The 21,261-nt window shown below is 35.3% G+C and overlaps 1 protein-coding gene across 6 annotated transcripts in view; it reads left to right on the top strand.

Moving 5' to 3' along the window:
- The window catches only part of CDK12 (cyclin-dependent kinase 12), a 59,393-nt gene that overhangs the window by 12,124 nt on the left and 26,008 nt on the right, over positions 1-21,261 (top strand). For all 6 annotated transcript variants that reach the window (XR_825522.1, XR_825520.1, XR_825521.1 and 3 more), the window contains exons 3-12: positions 680-856; positions 1,755-1,894; positions 2,440-2,610; positions 5,732-5,921; positions 11,409-11,465; positions 11,843-11,944; positions 17,443-17,520; positions 18,505-18,621; positions 18,996-19,127; positions 20,500-20,711. Coding sequence is in view for 3 of the 6 variants with exons in the window: in XM_010842667.1 (XP_010840969.1) it covers positions 680-856; positions 1,755-1,894; positions 2,440-2,610; positions 5,732-5,921; positions 11,409-11,465; positions 11,843-11,944; positions 17,443-17,520; positions 18,505-18,621; positions 18,996-19,127; positions 20,500-20,711 (1,376 nt within the window). In the remaining 3 variants the exon portion in view is untranslated. The remainder of the gene's footprint in view (positions 1-679; positions 857-1,754; positions 1,895-2,439; positions 2,611-5,731; positions 5,922-11,408; positions 11,466-11,842; positions 11,945-17,442; positions 17,521-18,504; positions 18,622-18,995; positions 19,128-20,499; positions 20,712-21,261) is intronic.

The raw sequence follows: 21,261 nt of genomic DNA, 5'->3' as shown, positions 1-21,261 counted from the left end.
CGTGTCTTTGGCATTGGCAGGAAGGTTCTTTACCATTACCATTTGAGCCGCCAGTGCTTTAATGATTCTAAAATAGTCTCTTGGACTCGTTCTTTTTAGATTCTTAGTTTGAGAGTTATTTATCCATTTTGGGTGGTTGAATATGATTGCCTTTTCTTCCCAACCAGTGGAATAAATCATTTATTTTGATCTCCAGCTTAGCTGTATTTCTTACAAAACACTCTAAAATACTCTTTGCTTTTTCCAAGTTTCTCTCCACATCTTTAGTAACATAGTAGTATTACACTGTTGGGCTTTCCATCATTATTGAAATCTTTAGAGGAGGTTTGCCATGGTGCTTTGCAAATTTAAGATTATAACTTCCTGTATTTTATTTCATCTCAATAAAAATCCAGATAGCCTCTTCAGGAGGACATTAAAGAGTTTATTAAAGTTTCTACAAATAATATCCAAGTTTTTTTGTTTTTTTTTTTAATATACTATAGATTTCTTTTTGCAAAATCCAAGTCTCTTGAACTGTGACTAAACTCCATTTCTTTATGTTATATTACAGGGGCTTTTCGCTTAAAAGTAAAATCTTTTTAACCTTTTAATAACCAGACATTACAATCTTTGAGTTTTATTTGCACATTCTTTAAGTAATTGTGATCTTTTTCTTTTTTTCCTCTCTGTTGTTTAGTCCGAAAGAAACTCTACCTTCAAAACCTGTGAAGAAAGAGAAGGAACAAAGACCACGTCACCTACTCACAGACCTCCCTCTCCCTCCAGAGCTCCCTGGTGGGGATCCATCTCCCCCAGACTCTCCAGAACCAAAGGCAATCACACCACCTCAGCAACCATACAAAAAGAGACCAAAGTGAGTTTTTGGCAGGATCCATCCCTACCTTTGGACCACAACCTACACCATTAGGATCATAGAGGATTGGGCCTAGTGTAGATCTTGCTTTATTTTCACGGATAAAATTCTTTCATCTGCATCCCCAGATACTTTGTCATGTTTTTTAGAAAAGTAATAATTTCCCAAGTTCAAGTTTACCATGAACATTGATCCCATGGTATCTTTTGAGTTCATACTACTTAGAGTATTAAAGAAGAAAGAAATCGTTATATTCAGAGGATGTCAATCATGTACATATTAATGAGGAATTAATAGATGTGGGGTTTTTTTCCCCTGAACTACATGAGTTGCCATGTCATAATGTAGTAGAATCTGGGTTTGATCTTCTGATTGTTAGCCGCCTTCTCTTAGTAAGAAAAACAGTTGCCGTTTATTGAGCATATATTATTGCCAAAGTTTTATATTTTACTTTTATAGTAACCCTATGATTTAGGGATTATTTTCCCATTCTATAGTTGAGGAAGCCAGTAAGAAGTTAGAAAATAAGCAGCAATTCTATTATTTGATCTTATGTCTTCCTGAGGCCAAAAAAAGAAAAATCTCAGCCACTGTGAGAGACTGTTTACTATTTATTTTATATTATTTGATTCCTGCCTTTTTAATAAAGAAACTGATAAAAGACCCAGGAATCAGAGAAATCATCATAAAAGAATTCTGTTTTGTTCTTTTTGAATACACTTAGGGAATTCCTTGGCATGTTAATACTCTGAGCTTCCACTGAAGGTCATGGGTTTGATCCCTGGTTGGGAAACAAGTTTCCACAAACTGTGTGATGCAGAAAAAAAACAAAACAAAACACTTAAATTTTTAGAGCAGCTTTTTTGTTTGTTTTATTTTTTTGTTTTGCCTTTTTTAGAATTTGTTGTCCGCGTTACGGAGAAAGAAGACAAACAGAAAGTGACTGGGGGAAACGCTGTGTGGACAAGTTTGACATTATTGGGATTATTGGAGAGGGAACTTATGGCCAGGTATATAAAGCCAAAGACAAAGACACAGGTAAATAATGCCAAAAAATTCTAGATGTCAGAAGGTTAAAAATTTAGCAGTACTGCTGCTTTAAGTGGATTTAGCAAAAGTAAACTTTGAGTTCTAATTTGGTCTCCAAAAGTTACAAAATAGACCAAAATTTTCCAAAAGCATAATATAATTATTACCCTCTAAAAGCCTTCCTTCTGGTTGTCCACTGAAAATGTTTTGGGGGATTTAAGAAAAGGTAAAAATAAAATTTGTAAGTTGCTCTTTGTTTGGTAAGGAGTTAGTCCTTGAAAATAAAATGAAGTAGTTGAATTTTTGGTATATTTTAATAATCCAAAATTTTTAGGCCTAATCGAATATTGAATTAAAATTTTAAAGTCATTTAAAAATCAAAGATAAGAAAGGGGACCTGGGGATTAAAAAAAAAAACAAACAGTATAAAATATCTTGCATGTAGCATTAAAGTAGGCATTAAGTTTATCAGAGCAAGAGCATATATTGGTTGATTCATGATGGTGGCCAGAAAATGCTAATTATGATAAAACTGTTTGAATTTGCTGTAACAGGAGAGCTAGTGGCTCTGAAGAAGGTGAGACTGGACAATGAAAAAGAGGGCTTCCCAATCACAGCCATTCGTGAGATCAAAATCCTTCGTCAGCTGATCCACCGAAGTGTTGTTAACATGAAGGAAATTGTCACAGATAAACAGGATGCACTGGATTTCAAGAAGGACAAAGGTACTAGCAAAGAATCATGTTTCTGTATGGTAGATTGGTACATTTTATTTCCCTTTCTTGTTTGCATGTTTGTGTTTTTTAACAGGTTGTACTAAACAAATCCAGCTTCTTTAATTCATATCAAAATTAAGATGTTAATACATTGCTCTTATGCTGAACAGTGCGTATTTTATAAAATGTCCATCCATCCTCATCAGTGTACTCTTTGGAAATGATTGTTAATCATTACAGTTAAAGTGCTGTAACACCTAATAAGGCGAGCACATAAAAAAATGTAAGGTTCTCCTCCAAGCAACATTTTGAAGTGTTCTTTTTGTTGTTTTTTTTTTTCACAAATTATAATAATAGTAATGAAAGTTAAAACCCAGATTAGACAGTTATTCTCATTTTTTCATCCTTCTTTCATTTATGCTGTGCTTAGTCACTCATTCATATCCAACTCTTTGCCACCCCATGAACTGTAGCCCGCCAGGTTACTGTATCCATGGGGATTCTCCAGGCAAGAATTCTGGAGTGAATTGCCATGCCCTCCTCCAGGGGATCTTCCCAATCCAGGGTTTAAACCCAGGTCTCCCACATTGCAGGCAGATTCTTTACCATCTGAAGCCACCAGGGAAGCCCAAGAATACTGGAGTGGGTCGCCTAGCCCTTCTCCAGGGGATCTTCCTGACCCAGAACCAGAACCAGAACCAGGGTCTCTTGCATTACAGTCGGATTCATTACCGGCTGAGCTACTGGGAAGCCCTCCTTCATTTATATGCATCTTTTTTTTTTTAAACGTAGCTTTGTGCTCATACAGTTCAGAATCCAAAGCAGGTATTTCTAAAACAATTTTCTTCAGGTCACATTGTGGTTTTCCTGGATTTGTAACTTGTCTTTGGGGAATAAAATTGTTGTAGTCTATCTATGACATCCAGCCAACTTCTGTTAAAATAAATCTGAAGGTTTAGAAATGGGCAGCTGTAAAGAGATGGCATATGTGAATATAGCCTGGGATATTAAGAAAATATGATTGAAATACTTAAAATTAGGAGGGTATTGGTTAAAGTTAAGTTGGACTTCTTTACAGAGCCTCAGAGGTATTAGCATTAAGGGAGTAGTATCTCTTAAGTTTGGCAGAAGTAGTTTTAAAGAAAAGGAAATTCTGCTTAGATAAATTTATGAAAATTAGACTGGAATAGAATTAAGTATACTAGGTATATTTCTGGGTGTGTTTTTTAACCTTTTCTGATTATAAAAATAATACAGAGTAAAGATGCATAAAAAAATGTTAACTGGTTGCTTTTGGACAGGTGCTTGGTTTTATCCATATCATTCTGTACTGTATAAGTAATTTACTATATACTGTTCAAATTCTTTTTCTTAAAAAAAAATCATAAAATAATGGACTTCCTTGGGACTCCATGCTTTCACTAAAGTGGGCATAGATTCAATCCATGGTCAGGGAAACTAACATGCTGTGCGGAATGGCCAAATAATAAAATTTTTTTTTTTAATCACAAAAAAATAATGAATGGATGTGATGCATACCTATTGTGGAAGAAATGAAAATGTAGATGAATAGGAAAAGGAGAATGGCAATCACCTCTCACCCACTCCCTTCCAGTATACTGCCATCCATAGACGATCACTATATAGTGTTAATATTTTGGCATATTTCTTTCTAGTACTTCATAGATATTGTATTTATTTTAACATAACTGAGATCAAGGTATATTTAGTGTTTTATAACTTGCCATAAGCTATTTCCTGTATCATTAACATGTTTTAATGACTGTGCATGAAGATAAATGAATCCAAATTTAATTTCACCAGTCCTTGTTGAGCAATTAGTTGTCAGTTTAAAAATATATTATAATAGCACTGCATTGAGGATCTTTGCATAAATCTTTGCATTTTGATTTATTTCTTAATATAGTTTCCTAGAAATAGAATTATTTGGTGAAAGGAATTTTCATATTTAATTGTAGATTGCATAATAATTTATGTCCCACCAGTGAGTCCCATCTCACTTAATCCTCCATAATGTTGAATTTATCTTTTTAAAAAACTGTCATCTGATAGGTGAAATATGAGTGATACCATTATTTTGGATTGGTATTTTTCCCTTAGACAAGACAAGACAAGTTTTTTCCCTTGTCTATGAATTTTACTTATTTTTCTCTTTCTTGAGTTGTCCCTTTGTATCCTTTATCCACTCTTTTGCAATTTTAGTGTTTTCTTTTTTTGTAGGAGGGCTTAACTAAAGCTAAAGTATTCCTTTAATCCAATGGTGGTTAACTTTTTGACAGTCATGGACCTTTTAAAATATCTCATGGATTCATTCTTCAAAAAAACATTAAAAAAAAAACATTTAAAATGTTATATGCTATTTCAGGGTCCGTGAAGCCTACCCTCTAGACTAAGAATCCATACCTTTATGTTATTGAGAGAAGAATTTTAGACTGGATAGATTATAGTATAACTAGGTCTAGTGTTTCTTATGTTACAGAATTTGCCTCTATCATGTACCATGCTGAAAGTGTACAGATAATGTGGATTTCAAATCTTTTACAATTCTCTTAGCCTTTTACCTTACTTTTAAATGTAGGATGTTGAATTGGATGATTCGTTTTTCTTTCAATTCTTAAATACTATAAATTTCATTAATAGTCTGCACCCCTGGCATATTATGTGAGTGCTGTTAGCACTTCTGTAAAGACTTCTACAAAAGTTGTCTCAGAGTGTGTAACAAATGGGCATGGTTGTATGTTACAAATAAAACTTTATTTACAGCAGTAGACAGAAGGGATTTGCCCCAAGCAGTCTGTAATTTGCCAACTGATTTAGATCATAAAAGACTAGTTATACAGCCTAATTGGGGGAGTTGTCCCGTTCAAGACGTAAGTAGTCCAAAAAGCACCAGACTGTGGGTCAGAAGATTAATTCAAATAGTAGTTCTGTTATTTATTATTAAAATGGGCAAGTTACTCCATTGCTGGAGTTTTAGTTTTTTCATATATAAAGTTAAACATCTTTTTCTAGAGAGCTAATGGTCAACTCCAAAATTATTTAAAAATTAAGGCATCGTTATTTCAGCATCCTTTTTCTCTTTTCTAAATTTTTTCTTCATCCTGTGTAGGAGCCTTTTACCTTGTATTTGAATATATGGACCATGACTTAATGGGACTTCTGGAATCTGGTTTGGTGCACTTTTCTGAGGACCATATCAAGTCATTCATGAAACAGCTAATGGAAGGATTGGATTACTGTCACAAAAAGAATTTCCTGCATCGGGATATTAAGTGTTCTAACATTTTGCTGAACAACAGGTAACATAGTAACCATATGAGGTTAAGCATTTTCTCCCTCTCTTCTGACACCCTTAGTTTCAGCTAATTAATTAAAGAGTTATAGATAGACCCAATAATGCAGTGTTTGTGTTTATGTACATCTGATGTCTGTACCTTAGGAACAACTTGTGATGGGATACTTTTATCAGCAGTCTCAGACTCAGTCTTGGTAAGAAGCTAAAGGAGATAGGATTGTAAAGGTATTTTTTATTTTATTTGTAAAGGTTTTTTTTAATGCAAACATTTTAGAGAATCACTCATATCCTACAGGAATATTCAGAGAGCTTTTGCCATAGTAATACTTTTGTGGTCCTAGGCAAATTCCTACACACATTGAGTTAAGGAAATTCTCCTTTGTTTCATTGGGAGAAACCTGCTCTTATAGCTGCTTTTGAGACTTTCTTAGTTATCGAATTTCAGAGTAAACACAGATGTAGTTGGGACTGACCATTCTGCCAACACTTCAGTTTAGTTCAGTTCAGTTGCTCAGTCGTGTCCGACTCTGCGACCCCATGAATTGCAGCATGCCAGGCCTCCCTGTCCATCACCAACTCCCGGAGTTCACCCAAACTCATGTCCATTGATGCCATCCAGCCATCTCATCCTCTGTCGTCCCCTTCTCCTCCACTGCCAGCACTTACTTCTGGGTTTTAATAATATAGACAGACAGGAATTTGGTAAAGAACAGTGTTAATCCTTCAGAAGTTTTTATCATCTGCTTCTTTCCTCTTTGGCTGTTTGTTTAAAGTGAATTGGTGATATCATTTGTTACTTACAGTAGCCTTGAGTAATAGCCCTACATATTGAGGAATAAAAAGCAAGTCTGGGACCGTTGAAATAAGGCCAGTGTTGGTTCTGTAGGTAATTAGGCTTTTTATAGCCATCTTTGTCTGATGCAAGGAGTTCCAACCAGTCCATCCTAAAGGAGATCAGTCCTGGGTGTTCATTGGAACGACTGATGTTGAAGCTGAAACTCCAATACTTTGGCCACCTGATGCAAAGAGCTGACTCATTTGAAAAGACCCTGATGCTGGGAAAGATTGAGGGCAGGAGGGGAAGGGGACGACAGAGGATGAGATGGTTGGATGGCATCACCGACTCAATGGACACGAGTTTGGGTAAACTCTGGGAGTTGGTGATGGACAGGGAGGCCTGGCGTGCTGCAGTTCATGGGGTCGCAAAGAGTTGGACACAACTGAACGACTGAACTGAACTTGTCTGATGCACCCTTTGTATTAAATATTTCTGTTCAGTTCTGTTTAACAAACATTATCTATTAATTGATGGGAATATAGAATGACTATGACATGTTTCCTATCTTTGTGGAGTTGGGTGACCAGCTCTTCAGGGTTGCCCAGGACTGTCCTGGTTTTAGCACCTAAAGTCCCATGTTGGATGGTTGGTCCCTGGAGAGTTGCATTTAGTAGGGAAGCTAAACAAATAAATTGCTTATTTCTGTAAACATTTATTAAACTCTCCCCCACCCCCAGATTTGGGAGCATCTGGGAAGATGTGATTTCAAGGAATGAATAGGCATTTACCAGAAAGAATGACAACAGAGGGTCACATTTCTAGGCAAAAGAGATTGAATTTACAAATTCACATTTGTAAATTCACATTTACAAATTCACAAAATTTACAAAAGCACATAAATGTGAAAATAACATAGCATGTTTGAAAAACTGGAAAAGGAGTCAGTATTGCTAGGGCAAGAAGAGTGAAACACACAATGGCGAGATGAAGCTGGGCAGTTGCGAGGAGCTGATTTAAATTTTATTTATAAGAGACAGCCATTAAGAGGTGCTGGCTAATTTTTTGTTTTCAAATTATATAATTAATGCATTTCATTAATTGTCCAAATTACTGTAGAATTATTATTTATACTTAAATACCTTTATGAGATAAAATGTGATATTAAAAGATTCCTTTCTGTCACTATATCTGTGACCCACCATAATTCTTATTAAAGCTGCACTTGGTTAAAACCATCTATATATACAGTAATAAGGCATCAAAAACTTTAATGATGATGGCTATCATCTTGCAGTTTTCTGGACTATACTTTCTTCTGTTCTTTTGCTCTTCTGTTGGGGGATGTGTCAGGCTAGGAAATAATTGCAGTCCTGTTTGGTGTCCATTCTGGTGGGTCTAGCCCCTCTCTGTCCCTAACTTCCCAAGTTCAGGAAGCTGGTGAGCTTCTAGACTAAAGTGAATTTTCTTTTCAGTTTTCTAAGCAGGCTACAGGAGTCTCATAGTCTAGTCTGATCCAACCAGCCTCTATTCTTGCTGATTTAGTGTCTACACAGAGACTTTTGAGTGAGATGGCGTAGAGAGGAGTCCTCAGCTGGATGAAGGAGGGAAAACAGTCGATAAGAGAGGGAGGAGGGTGGGGTTGGGCTTCGTGATATTTATCTTAATTACACAACTATAAATAAAACCAAATTATTTTAGATATAAGAGAGACCAATTAGTCTTCTGCTTTAGAAAAGTCACTGAATGGTCACTATATAGGGTATGGACTGGGGGCACACAGACTTACTAAAAATGTCATAAGAAATGGTCTGAACTTAAACTAACCAAGGCATTGCTAGTAGAGGATGGACAGCATGGACTTGGTAGATTAGTAGACTTGATGAGAGAGTAAATGGTGGGGAATCAGTGTACTCACAGATTTCTCACTTGAGAAACTAGATGGGTGGCACAGTGGTCAATGTAGGGAATACAGGAAGAATAGGATGCATGAGGCAAAAGAGGAAACCCCATACTCTAATATATTCAGGGTACTATAATATATCCAGGGTAGTGATACCAAGTAAGGCATATGATCACATGTGAGTTTCAAACTAGCAGTGTAGATTCAGGAGTTACTAAGCATAGAAAAGATATGAGAAGATGAAACCTGAGAAACTGGTCAGATAGATCAGAAGAAAATAAGGAAATATCATGAATGCAAAATTAGCAGGTTTAAGGAATGCATGGAGGTTTAAGGAATGCATGGCTATAGATGTCAGGTGATGTAAATAGGTTTTAAGACCCAAGAAGAGAATCTGAAAATAAAAAAGGTCAGTGGTGAAAGTGTGGGGTAAGTGGGTGGGTAGCATAATTAATGGGAAGGTGATTGTAGTTGTGACTTTGTTTGTTTTTATTAATTTTTTATTAAGGATGCAGAGCTTTGAGCATATTTAAATGCTAAGGAAAAAGAAAATAAAGAGGGGAAAGTTGACGATTCAGGAAAGAACCAAAGTAATTTAAAGGAATGAGGTTCTAGAGGAGATGACATCAAAGCCAGAAGTGGTAGTATGGATTATCCTTGAACAGGAAAAGAGATTGACACATTTTTTCTGTAATTGAAGGAAAAGGAGAAAGCAAGGTTAGAGGTGTAAATAAGTATAGGTAAAACAATGTTAAATAGCTCCCACCTAACAGATGACATCTGTTTCCAGTGAAGAAGGTTATCTACTGAGAGTAAGAGGGTACGGGGATGGATTAGGAAATAAACTAGGTTCTGGTGATACTTAGGTCTAGCCTTATTTTCCATAACCATATATCTATTACTATTTTTTTTAATACATTTTATCATTTCCACCATCTTTTTAAAAATTTTATTTATTTAAATTTAATTAATTGCTAATTTTATTCATTTATTTAGCTGTACTGGGTCTTTGTTGCTACACCTGGACTTTCTCTAGTTGCAGTGTACAGTGGCTACTGTCTAGCTGCGGAGTGCAGGCTTCTTCTCACTGTTGTGGCTTCTCTGGTTGCAGAGTTTGGGCTTAATAGTTGTGGTGCACAGGCTTAGTTGCTTTGCTGCAAATGGAATCATCCCAGAGCAAGTATTAAACCCGTGTTCCCTGCATTGGCAGGCTGATTCTTAAACCACTGGATCACCGAGAAAGTGCCTCTATTGCCATTTTAACTTTTAAGTTGTACCATAGTAGAACTTACCTTGAGTCTTGGGATCAAAGTAAGGATGCCAAGGAATTTGAGGAACCCTTTTTGTCTCAATATAGGACTCAAGACAGCTATTTCTTTCCTTTTGCTTTTCTCAGAAATTGCTTATAAATTGAACTTAAAATGTGATGAGGTATGGGACAAGTGGGTAAGGTGCCCATAATCTTTACTAAGAATGTTGAGTTGATTTAATGTAAAATTTTGTTGCTAGTAGTTACCTGGTTTTAATATTTTGTCCTATTGCTCAGATTTTGAGGAGCACCTCGTAGAATAGCCTTTTTCCCCCCTCTTCTATCTCATTTTTTCTGCTAGATCTGAGCTATCAAACCCCTGAGATATCCCCAGTCCTTTAAAAAAAGTCAACTGACTTTTCATTGCCCAAGAGGTGACACAAACTGTACACAAAAATTGAGATAGGTATGATTAATCCAACAGTTAATTATGGTTTTTAAATAGTTTCCCAGCATTTTGTGTTGCATTTTATTAAAATATTACTTCATTCAATGTCAAAGGAAGGATATTTAGCAGAGTGAAACATGGATGTGGTCTCTTTAACATCAACATTATATAACAATTAACATTTTGCTGTATTTGCTCCCTTATTTTTCTGCCTTTATAACTGAAAAAACACAAAATATGGACTGTTAGAAAATAATATATAATAATTCTGTCAGAGTATTTAGAGTCAAACATACTGATGTAATTTACTTTAAAATAGTAACTTTAAAATAGTAAAGTAAATTACATCAGTATGTTTGACTCTAAATACTCTGACAGAATTATTATATATTATTTTCTAACTGTCCATATTTTGTGTTTTTTCAGTTATGTCAAAAATATCTTCTGTAGGGAGTTCCTGGAAGTCCAGTGGTTAGGCCTTGGCACTTTTACTGTTGTTGCCCAGATTCAATCCCTGGTCAGGGAACTAAGATCCAGCAAGCCCCATGGCGTGGCCGGAATAAAAAAACAGTCTTTTGTGGAGCTAATTTGTTCAAACCAGAATCAGTCAGGGATTATGAATTGGATTTAGTTGTTAGGCCTCTTAAATCTCCCTTAATCTATAATAGCCCATTCAGTTTTTTCCCAACCATAAGTATTTAATCTAGCAGGTTCTAGTCACTTTTGTTTGCCAAGAAATAAAAGAAATATTTAGTTAAGGAATCATATCCAAAAACATAATAGTAGTCTAAAAAAAACTCCCTTAGGCTTTGTGGAGTGGTGTGGTCAAAGAAACTTAATCTGGGAGAGTTACCATTAAGAGCAGAACTAAAAGGTTAAAATTCATTTTTGTAATTCCTTTAATTCCTAAATTAGCACTTGACTTTTTTTTTTTGGTCTCATCTTGTTGCATATGGGATCTTAGTTCCCCGATCAGGAATTGAACCTGTGCCCCCTGAAGCAGAAACTCCAAGTCTTAACCACTGGACTGTCAGGGAAGTCCCAGCACTTGACTTTTTAAGTGTAATTTGGAAGCTCCTGTTGTTACTTATGAAAATAATTATTTTTGTTTTACAGTGGGCAGATCAAACTAGCAGATTTTGGACTTGCTCGGCTCTATAATTCTGAAGAGAGGTGAGTCATTCATCAAAATTACATATGGGAAATAGGAAAAAGTCCTTTTTATTCTTGGATATGTTAGTATTCTGTAAATTGCAGTAACTGAAGAGTTCCATAATTTTCTAAATGTGTTACCACCTAGATTTTAGACACTTAATTCTTTCTGATTTCTTGAACCTGCTTTAGACTGAAATAAATCAACCCAAATTGGAATGGAAGTTATTTCTTCATCATCTTCCGTCAAGCTTACTTTTGAACTGTTAGGTTGCTATGGAGCTGTTTTGATTATCGCATCTCTAATTGACAGCTGTTTTAATTTGCATTTAATTATACAAGTATTTTTCATCGGAAACCATTGTAAATTTATGTCATGGTTGTATTTTACTTTTCAGCCGTCCTTATACAAACAAAGTTATTACTCTGTGGTACCGACCTCCAGAACTTCTGCTGGGAGAGGAGCGTTATACACCAGCGATAGATGTTTGGAGCTGTGGGTAAGATTCCTTTCATCTTTTTTTTGTTTGTAACTCACATACTGATGAACTTGTATCATGTTTTATCTCTCCATTTGTTTTTTTGCAGCTCTTCTTTAAGTTCAAAAGAATAGGGATCAACTTTTAGCCAGAGTTCAAAGAAATCTGTTAAATATTTCTTAATATCAGACATATAGTTTCAAATAAGATTCATAGATTGCAATTGATATCTCATCTTTTAATTATAGATTCCCCCTCCATCTCTCTTAGGTCCCCCCTCCTTATAATTTTTTTTTAGAAGAAATTGGTTTATTTGTCCTATAGAGTTTCTCACCATCTAGACTTTGCTGATTGCATCTTCATGGTGATTTTTTAAGCATAGTTCTCTATTTTTATTTCCTATAAATTGTAGGTGAATTCAGGTCTGATTCCCAATACCCACTGACCCTGAAACTATTTTACAGATGGTTTTGTGTACTTCTGACAGATCACATAGTCACTTGTGTATCCTAGTTGGGGGTAGGAAGCGGTGGGAGCCTCTTGTCCAGAGTACAGGCAATAACTGGGTGCATTATCTGTAGAAAATTTAAAAACAATTAAAAAAATCCATTACAAATTAGTCAACTTTTTATTATTCTCTTACACAGGCAGTTCTAAACAATGTCTAATAAAATATTCACCCCTATTGGAGTGGAGTTACATATACACACACCACTTTATGTAATAATATGTGATTGTCTTGTTTGGAAGTGTTGTTAGCTATTAGTGGTCTGTATCCATCAATTCATTTGGGTTTTTTTGTGGTATGATATTCTAATCATTTCATTCTTTCTTGGAATAAAGAAAGATTATCTATTTGGCTAACCTTGGGTACAAATGATATTGAAAAGGCTTAATTAGGAAGTTACCTGGCAGTCTGGTGGTTAAGACTCCACATTTTCACTGGTGAGAGCATGGGTTCAGCCCCTAGTTGGGGAGCTGAAATTCCGCAAGCCACCTGGGTGGGGCCAAAAAAAAGTTTTTTAAAGGGTTTTATTAACGGGTTAAATCTTTCATTTTATTTACCAGTTTTCAAAATAATAAGGTGGCTTACTGTTATCCTCCAAAGATGACCAGAGAGAGGTTGTTTAGGGTTTGGTTTTTAGTGTCATTATGAACTCATGGATTTAAACATATTTGACATGTTTTAATTCATTAGAGTTATCATCCTTATTCCTCTTCAAACTGTCCAGACTTCAGTCATTGGGAGTTTATTCAGGTTAATTCTTTGGGACCTTTTGACTCAACCATAGTGGAATTGATAGCCTCTATTGTTTTCTGGTTCTAGTCTCATCTAGTTCATTTCCTGCCACAGACCTAGAATTGGCCATTTCTCTTAAGGTGTCCTTTTAGTAGAAAATTATATTTAGAGACCACAGTTTGTATGTTAGGGGCATAGACATATTATATGGGTCATGTTAGTTAATTGTTTCTTAAGCTGTATTATTTATACACACTGACCTTGACCTCCATACTTTAGGATTCTGACACATATACTTCACAGGGAGCATATCACTTTTTTCCATCCTTTCTCTCCTCTATTAATGTCATTCTTTCAAAGGAGAACTACAGGGCTTTTATTTCAAAATTAAAAAGGGTGATGGAGAAAGAGCTTAATTTCTGTAGTAGCCTACCCAACTCAAATGAAGCTTTAGTTAAATTTTACTGACTCAAGCTGGGTATGTTTGTGTTCTGGACTATTTGCTTTAACAGTATTAGCTTTTAAATTGTCACAGCTAGGCTCTAAAGTTAACGCCCCATTAAGATACACAGGGAAAGTTCATAGCTCTGTTGGTATTATTTCTGTGCAATCTACCACCTCAATGCAGTAGCCAAGTGTTGATTACATAATGATGTCTTCCTCACTGAAGGACTAGAAACTGAAAACACAAAAGCACAGTTGAAAATTAAAATTGTAGAAAATTATGCTTTCTTTAAAAGCTCAGTGACTCATTGAATTGAGATTTTGCTTGACTTTTGATGTGCACTTAATACTTTGGTGATTCGTGGTAGTCTCTCTGAAGATGTTTTTGTGGGATGTTCTTGGCAGAATTAATCGATGGAGCAGAGCAGTTTAGTGTGAAAATCAAGAGAGAAGCCACACAGACTAATATAACACATTGTACTTAGAGTCTGTAAACTCAGCAGAGTTGTTCTTTCTATGTTTTATTTTACCTGTTGTGATAACACTGTATTTGGAATTTGATTTGGCAGTTAATATTAGAAACAAATTTTGCTTACACTTTTCTTTCTGTGAATAAGGTTTGAGAGACTATTGGAAGTAAGAATTTGAGGTTAACAAATGCTAAAAGAAAGTTGCTGTTAACTTTAAAAGCTACGTTTGTTTGCTTTCTCAAATTTTGTCAAGCTAAAGAATTTCAAAGTTAAACTGTATTATAGTCGTCCCTCCGTGCCCACAGCAGGGTTGGTTCTAGGACCCCCTGCACGCAAAATCCTGGGGATGCTCAAGTGTGTTATATTAAATAGTGTAGTGTTTACAGAATGCTCCAGTGTGTTATATTAAATAGTGTAGTGTTTACATATAGCCTACACACACCCTCCCACATATCCTCCACTATATTTTCAATAATCTCTGATTACTTACAATACCTAAACACTGTAAATGTTCCAATAGTTGCCAGCGTGGCAGATTTAAGTTTTGATTTTTTGAAACTTTCTGGAATTTATTTTCTGAGTATTTTCAGTTCATGGTTGGTTGAATCTATGGATATGGTACCTACAAATATGGAGGGCTGACTGTAAACACTGGTTTTAGGAGTATCTGTAAATAAATCTCATTTCAGAACACAGGCCATAAAAGAGATTTGTTGTCCCTTTTTTTTCTTTCCTTACATTTTGAAAAAAATATTTCAGGTATAAAAAAGTATAGAGTATTGATGTAATTTTTTTCATGTTTTAAGTTTATTTTGAAATAATTAGAAAAGATACTAGGATAGTACAAAGAATGTTAGTATAGTCTTTATTCAGATTTACTAATTTTTTTAACCTTTCAATTGAGATTTATAATAAACTGCATATATTTAACATGTATAATTTGTTTTGACATTGGTGAAACCATCACCACAACCAAAGTAACGTGCTGCAGAATTATCCATGTGTTCCTTTGTAGTCCCTCTTTACTGTCCACATCATCCCATTCCCCACACCCACCTGCTCGCTCTTTAGATTGATTTATATTTCTAGAATTTTGTGGTAAATAGAATCATAATGTACATGTTCTTTTTCACATTGGCAGCTTTTACTCAACATAATTATTTTAAGATCATTTATGTTAGTTTTACTGATTTTTAACTTGCCACATTTCCTTCTTTAAATAATTTTATTTATTTATATTTGGCTGTGCTTGGTCTTGTTGCTGCATGGGCTTTTCTCTGGTTGTGACTAGCGGGGGGCTAGTCTCTAGTTGCAGTGCTCAGGCTTCTCACTGTGGTGGTTTCTCTTGTCGCAGGCAGAGCGTGGTCTCTAGATGCATGGGCTTCAGTAGTTGCGGCTCCCAGGCTCTAGAGCGCAGTGTCAGTGATTGTGGTGCAAGGGCTTAGTTGCTCTGTAGCATGTGGGGTCTTCCCAGATCAGAAATCAAACCTGTGTCTCCTGCGTTGATTGGCAGGCAGATTTTTTTGCCACTGAGCCACCAGGGAAGCCCTACATTTCTTTTATATTCATATATTTTATATCTATATATATACACATATATAAATGTGTTGTATGTATATATAATATATATATGTACTTATATATAATATAACATACAGTATATTCATAGAATAAAATGTATGTGTATATATATACACACACATATAAATATATATGTGTGTGTATATATATATGTTGTATGTTATATGTACTTACATATAACATACAGTATATTCATAGAATAAAATGTATGTTTGTATATGTGTACTATATATATCTTTTTTCCAGAACCATTTGAAAGTAATTTTATATGGTAGTGGTGGTGGTGTAGTTGCTAAATCATGTCTAACTCTTGTGACCCCATGGACTGTAGCCCGCCAGGCTCCTCTGTCCGTGGGATTTCCCAGGGAAGAACACTGGAGTGGGTTGCCATTTCCTTCTCCAGTAGTTCCATATATTCACACACTAATTTTGTCAGTACGCTCATAATGTCCTGGCAACAATACCTCATGTAATAGAGGATCCAGTTTAGTAGCACATATTACATTTAGTTTTCATTCTTAATCTGGAACAGTTACTTGGCTTTTTTTCGGTTTTGATTTTGGCTGAAATTTTAAGTTTAGTTAATTTAAAATATTAGTTTCAGGTATACAACATAATAATTCAAAATTTTTGTAGATTATATTCCATTTCAAGTTACTGTAAAATATTGACTGTATTCCTGTCCTTGTAGCTTATTTATTTTATACATAATAATCCCCTACCTCTATATTGCTCTTTTCCAGTTCCTCCTCCCCACTGGTAATCATTAGTTTTTTCCCTATATCTGTGTTTGTTTTTGTTTTGTTACATTCTTTCATTCATTTTATTTTTTAGATTATACATATAAATGGTAATGTACTATATTTGTCTGACTTATTTCACTTAAGCATAATACCCTCTAGGTCCATCCATGTTGCAGATGGCAGAATTTCATTCTTTTATATTTCAGAAGTGTTCTTTCTAAGGTATTACATTTGTACTCACATGAACCCTGCTTGCCTTTTTCTGGGGATGTTACTTTGGTCACTTAGCTAAGGTGTTGTTTTTTTCAGTACTAAATAGTTACTAGTTTTCCTTTTATAATTAATAAATAATTTATGGAGAGATACTTGGAGACTGTGTAAATATGTCAATATAGTTTTGAAAGGGCTTTTCAAAATGGTGAAAGAATTTAAGCATAATATATTTGAAAGTCTTGTTGAAACTGATTCTGACTGATGACAATGAACTTTAGAAATATAATGTTAAGAGGGCTGTGTATAGTGCCCATTCTGCAGGGCAGATGAAGAAAAAGGCTAATATTATTCTTACTGAAATTGCTCAGCATCTTTGTAAAATTGAAGTGAGTTTTTTGTGTTTAGCTATTTCCTTAAATTTACAGTGGAATTGGTAGAAAAGGACTCTTGACTCCTTTTTTCTTTATTTTTTTGCCACACTACGTGACATGTAGGATCTTAGTTCTCCCATCAGGGATTAAGCACATGCCCCCTGCATTGGACGCACGGAGTCTTAACCACTGGAGTACCAGGAAAGTCCCTTGACTTCTTGTTTCTGCTTATAGACTGTCCTTTATAGGTGGCAAAAATTTGATCTACCAGCAAATCTTAATCCTTAATGTTTTTTTTCACCATAAGAAGTATTTTCTTTTATGAAAGTTAGGCCCTTAGTTTTGGGCTTTTTTAGTATATTAGATGCAACCTGATACACTATAAAAGTTTATTGAAATACATTTTAAATAAGCTCCAGGGATTTCTCTTCTGACCTCTCAATTTTATTATTTCTAGATGCATTCTTGGGGAACTATTCACAAAGAAGCCTATTTTTCAAGCCAATCTGGAACTGGCTCAGCTAGAACTGATCAGGTACAGCTGTGTATGTGTTCTGAGTGCCCAAGGTTGATCAGTAATCTCATCCTCTAATTTCTAATACTTTTCATTCATTCTACTAAATGATTTTATGCTCCTTATGTCCAAGTAAGTTTCTCTTCAGTCAGGTTTACCATATATTTTGTCATGGGCTGTACATACTTATATATGTAAGTAAGTGTATTTCACTTACTTAATTTGCATAGTTTTTATTAGTTCTTCATGTAAAAGCATACTGTTTTCAGAATAGTTGTTTATTCTTATTTGGGTTAGATTAAGATCAACTTTATTCAGTAAACATTCATTGAGCCTATTCTCTAACAAATTCCTATCACTGTTAAACTTTAGGATTCAGAAATAGGTCCCTGCCTTCAAAGAACTCAGAGTTTAGTAAGTGATGCATTATGTAAACAGATAGTTATAAAAGAGAGCCTTTAATAGAGGGTTTGGGTAAGGTCTGGGATTGGGATGGAATTTGAATTTTTTTTTTTTGGTTTTGTTTTGCAATAAGATTAAAGGGAAGAATATGACAAGCTAATATACACTTTTTTAAAAAGATGGTGTATAACCCATTATGTGTTATGCAGTAAACTCAGTTTTCCATCAGAATTCCAGTCTTAAGCTCTCTTCTGCTAGTTCAACAAGGACATTATAGGACCAGTTCAGCTCTTTGAAATTAGTGCTAACCGAACAAGAACAAAACTGGTAATGAAAATCTATGTGGGACATTAAGAACATGTTTTACAAAGCCAAATATGTGAATCATTTTGGACTATTGTGCCAGTATTTTCTCATTACTATTTTTTAGCCAACTCCTCTGTCCTTAAAGCAGTGAGGTGAGGTTTTACCTCTCTGCATGCCTTTTAGTTTAATAAGCCAAAAGCCCCCATACTTGAGGAGGTAATCATTTCTGCTTCTAGAATCGCTAAAATTTATAATGCTCACTCACTTCCTTGTTCTTGCTTTTTGCTTTGTTTTCAGTCGACTCTGTGGTAGCCCTTGTCCAGCTGTGTGGCCTGATGTTATCAAGCTGCCCTACTTCAATACAATGAAACCGAAGAAGCAATATAGAAGGCGCCTACGAGAAGAATTCTCTTTGTGAGTTTGACAAATATGTACATCTATTTGTTTATGTGTTTGGCTGTTGTTTGGACTTAGCTTTTTCCTGCCCTGGGGAATTAGTGCTATCCCAGTTTATTATGCCAACACACTGTAGGAAAACATTTTATTTTTGAGCATTATGAGTTTCATCATAGTCTTGCATTCAAGGCTTCATGTTTTCTACCTGTGGTACTATTGCATTTCTTGAATCCTGTGTGGAAGCAAATCTGCTTTCTTGTTTAGCCAGGTTCCAACTCCCTTCTCATGGTTTTTACATGGAGTTGGAAATTCAGAGACCTTTGGCATAAGGTTACAGGCTTAAGAACTGTGGAGTCATTGTGAACTTGTTCTTTTGCTCTTCCTTTCCACAGCATTCCTTCAGCAGCACTTGATTTACTGGACCACATGCTGACGTTAGATCCTAGCAAACGTTGTACAGCTGAACAGACTCTACAGAGTGATTTCCTTAAAGATGTTGAGCTCAGCAAAATGGATCCTCCAGAGTAAGTGCTGGTGGCCTTGTAGTGACTCTAAACCTGAGAAACTAAAAATAATAGGTTTTTTAAAAAAGAAGCTGCAGTGGCCAACCAAATAAAGAGATTTTTAAACATTTCATCTTTTTTAATTCCTTATATCTGCAATGATCATGTTATCCCATACATGCCAGAACAGTCCTAATTTTATGTATTTATTTTTTAAAATATTTATTTGTTTGGCTGCACCAGGTCTTAGTTATGGCATGTGGGATCTTTAGTTGTGGCATGAGAACTCCTGGTTGTGGCATGTGAGATCTAGTTTTCTGACCAGGGATCAAACCAGTAGTTTGTCTATCTATCAGGCCATATGTCCTGAATTTTTATATAGAAAACATGGTCTCTGAATGTGTCTTTCTTCTATCAGAATCTTATTAATTTTCTCTATTATATGGGATCCTCAGAGGTTCTACACTCCCCATCTCACATTCTGATAGAAACCTTTGACTTTCGCTGACAGCATTATAACTTTCACGTCAGAGTTTATGGGCATTTCTTTCTTATAGGAACACTGTATCTTAAATGTATGAGATGTTAGTATATGAACAGGTAATAACTACAAATCTGATAATCCAAAGAAATGTCCTAATTCATTTATTATGTTTGAATTTTGATGCATTGAATGTGACTGAAGTATGTAAGCTTTTTAGCAAAAATTGGAAATTTTGGCTGTGGTAATCTGTGTTGTGGTAAGATTTAACTTACTGGAATTTATTGAGTATTGGAAAGTCCAGAAATGTATTAAACCTCACAAATGAAAATATTCAGTCATGGAAATTCAATGGGCAGAAAGAAAAAATGAACCAGTTTTTTGGTCATTAGAGACCAAGTAACACATAAATTGATTTTACACAGAGATCGTTTAATTACAATGTGCTCATGTGGTTCCAAGATTTAAATTACTACCTTGCCTGGGCTTTTTGTAAATATTAAGAAGGCAGTCACCTTTGGTCTGTTTATTCCCTATTAAAATTTGACCAAGAAAAAAAAAGTCTCCTTAATTTTTGTTATGCTAAGCACAAACAATTATAAAACTTAACCATTTGACTGGAATATGGACATTTTTATAGAGCAGGTGTGTGTGTCTCTGTTATTAGCAAGATCTTCATTTCTCACTGTAGAAAGAAATCCTTTGGGCATTTGGATCTTTAGTTCCTCAGACTACCATATGCCATGATTCTATTTACGCTGCTGCTGTTTACTAACTTTTCTGGTTATTTTTATATTTTCTTTATCCTTTCCATTTCCCCTTGCTCTTTGCCTTCCCATTTTAATCTCTTATTCCTCCATTCACTCAGTAGTGCACATTCCCACACACATTTCCCCTTTTGTCTTTTTCCAGCCTCCCCCACTGGCAGGATTGCCATGAATTATGGAGTAAGAAACGGCGACGGCAGCGACAAAGTGGTGTTTTGGTAGAAGAGCCACCTCCACCCAAAGCCTCTCGAAAAGAAACTATCTCAGGGACAAGTGCTGAGCCTGTAAAGAACAGCAGTCCAGCACCACCTCAGCCTGCTCCTGGCAAGGTGGAACCTGGGGCTGGGGATGCAATAGGTCAGTGCTGGGAAGGAGCCTTTGTGCTTTTATTAAGCACTTGGCAGATTTTGAAGGTCAAGTGTAAGGATTTGTGTCTGTGTGTGTATTTTAATTTTTAGCCACTGAAGAATTAAAGAGTTGATATCCTCATTATGTAAGGGGAAAAGGAGATAAGCCCAGTTTTATACATGTGGTCTAGAAAACTTAAAATACATTATTTCCCTATCCTGAAAACTAATATCTCAATTCAGTGTGTGGCATAAATTAGTGAATTAGGTAAGCTGAATTTAAAGATTAGTTTACCCATGGCTCGCTAACCTATAATCAGAGCCCTGTCTGTGTTAGATTTGATAAGACCTTAGAATTTAATCATGTTAAATCATAGTCGCTAAATGTAGTTAGTTCTGTGGACTGTTATTTGATCTAAATATATCCAAAACTGTGTAATAGTGAATTTTTATAAACAACAAAGTAGCTCTCCTGTGGTACAACCGTTTTTTCTGAATTACAACTTCCTTCGCTCACTTTTCCTTCATTGTCTATTTAAAACAGTGGCTTTCAACACTGG

Source organism: Bison bison, unplaced genomic scaffold, assembly GCF_000754665.1.
Source record: "Bison bison bison isolate TAMUID 2011002044 unplaced genomic scaffold, Bison_UMD1.0 scf7180017864180, whole genome shotgun sequence".
Taxonomy (NCBI): Eukaryota; Metazoa; Chordata; class Mammalia; order Artiodactyla; family Bovidae; genus Bison; species Bison bison.
Note: the sequence above shows the minus strand (reverse complement) of the source record. Positions and strands in the feature narration are given on the sequence as shown.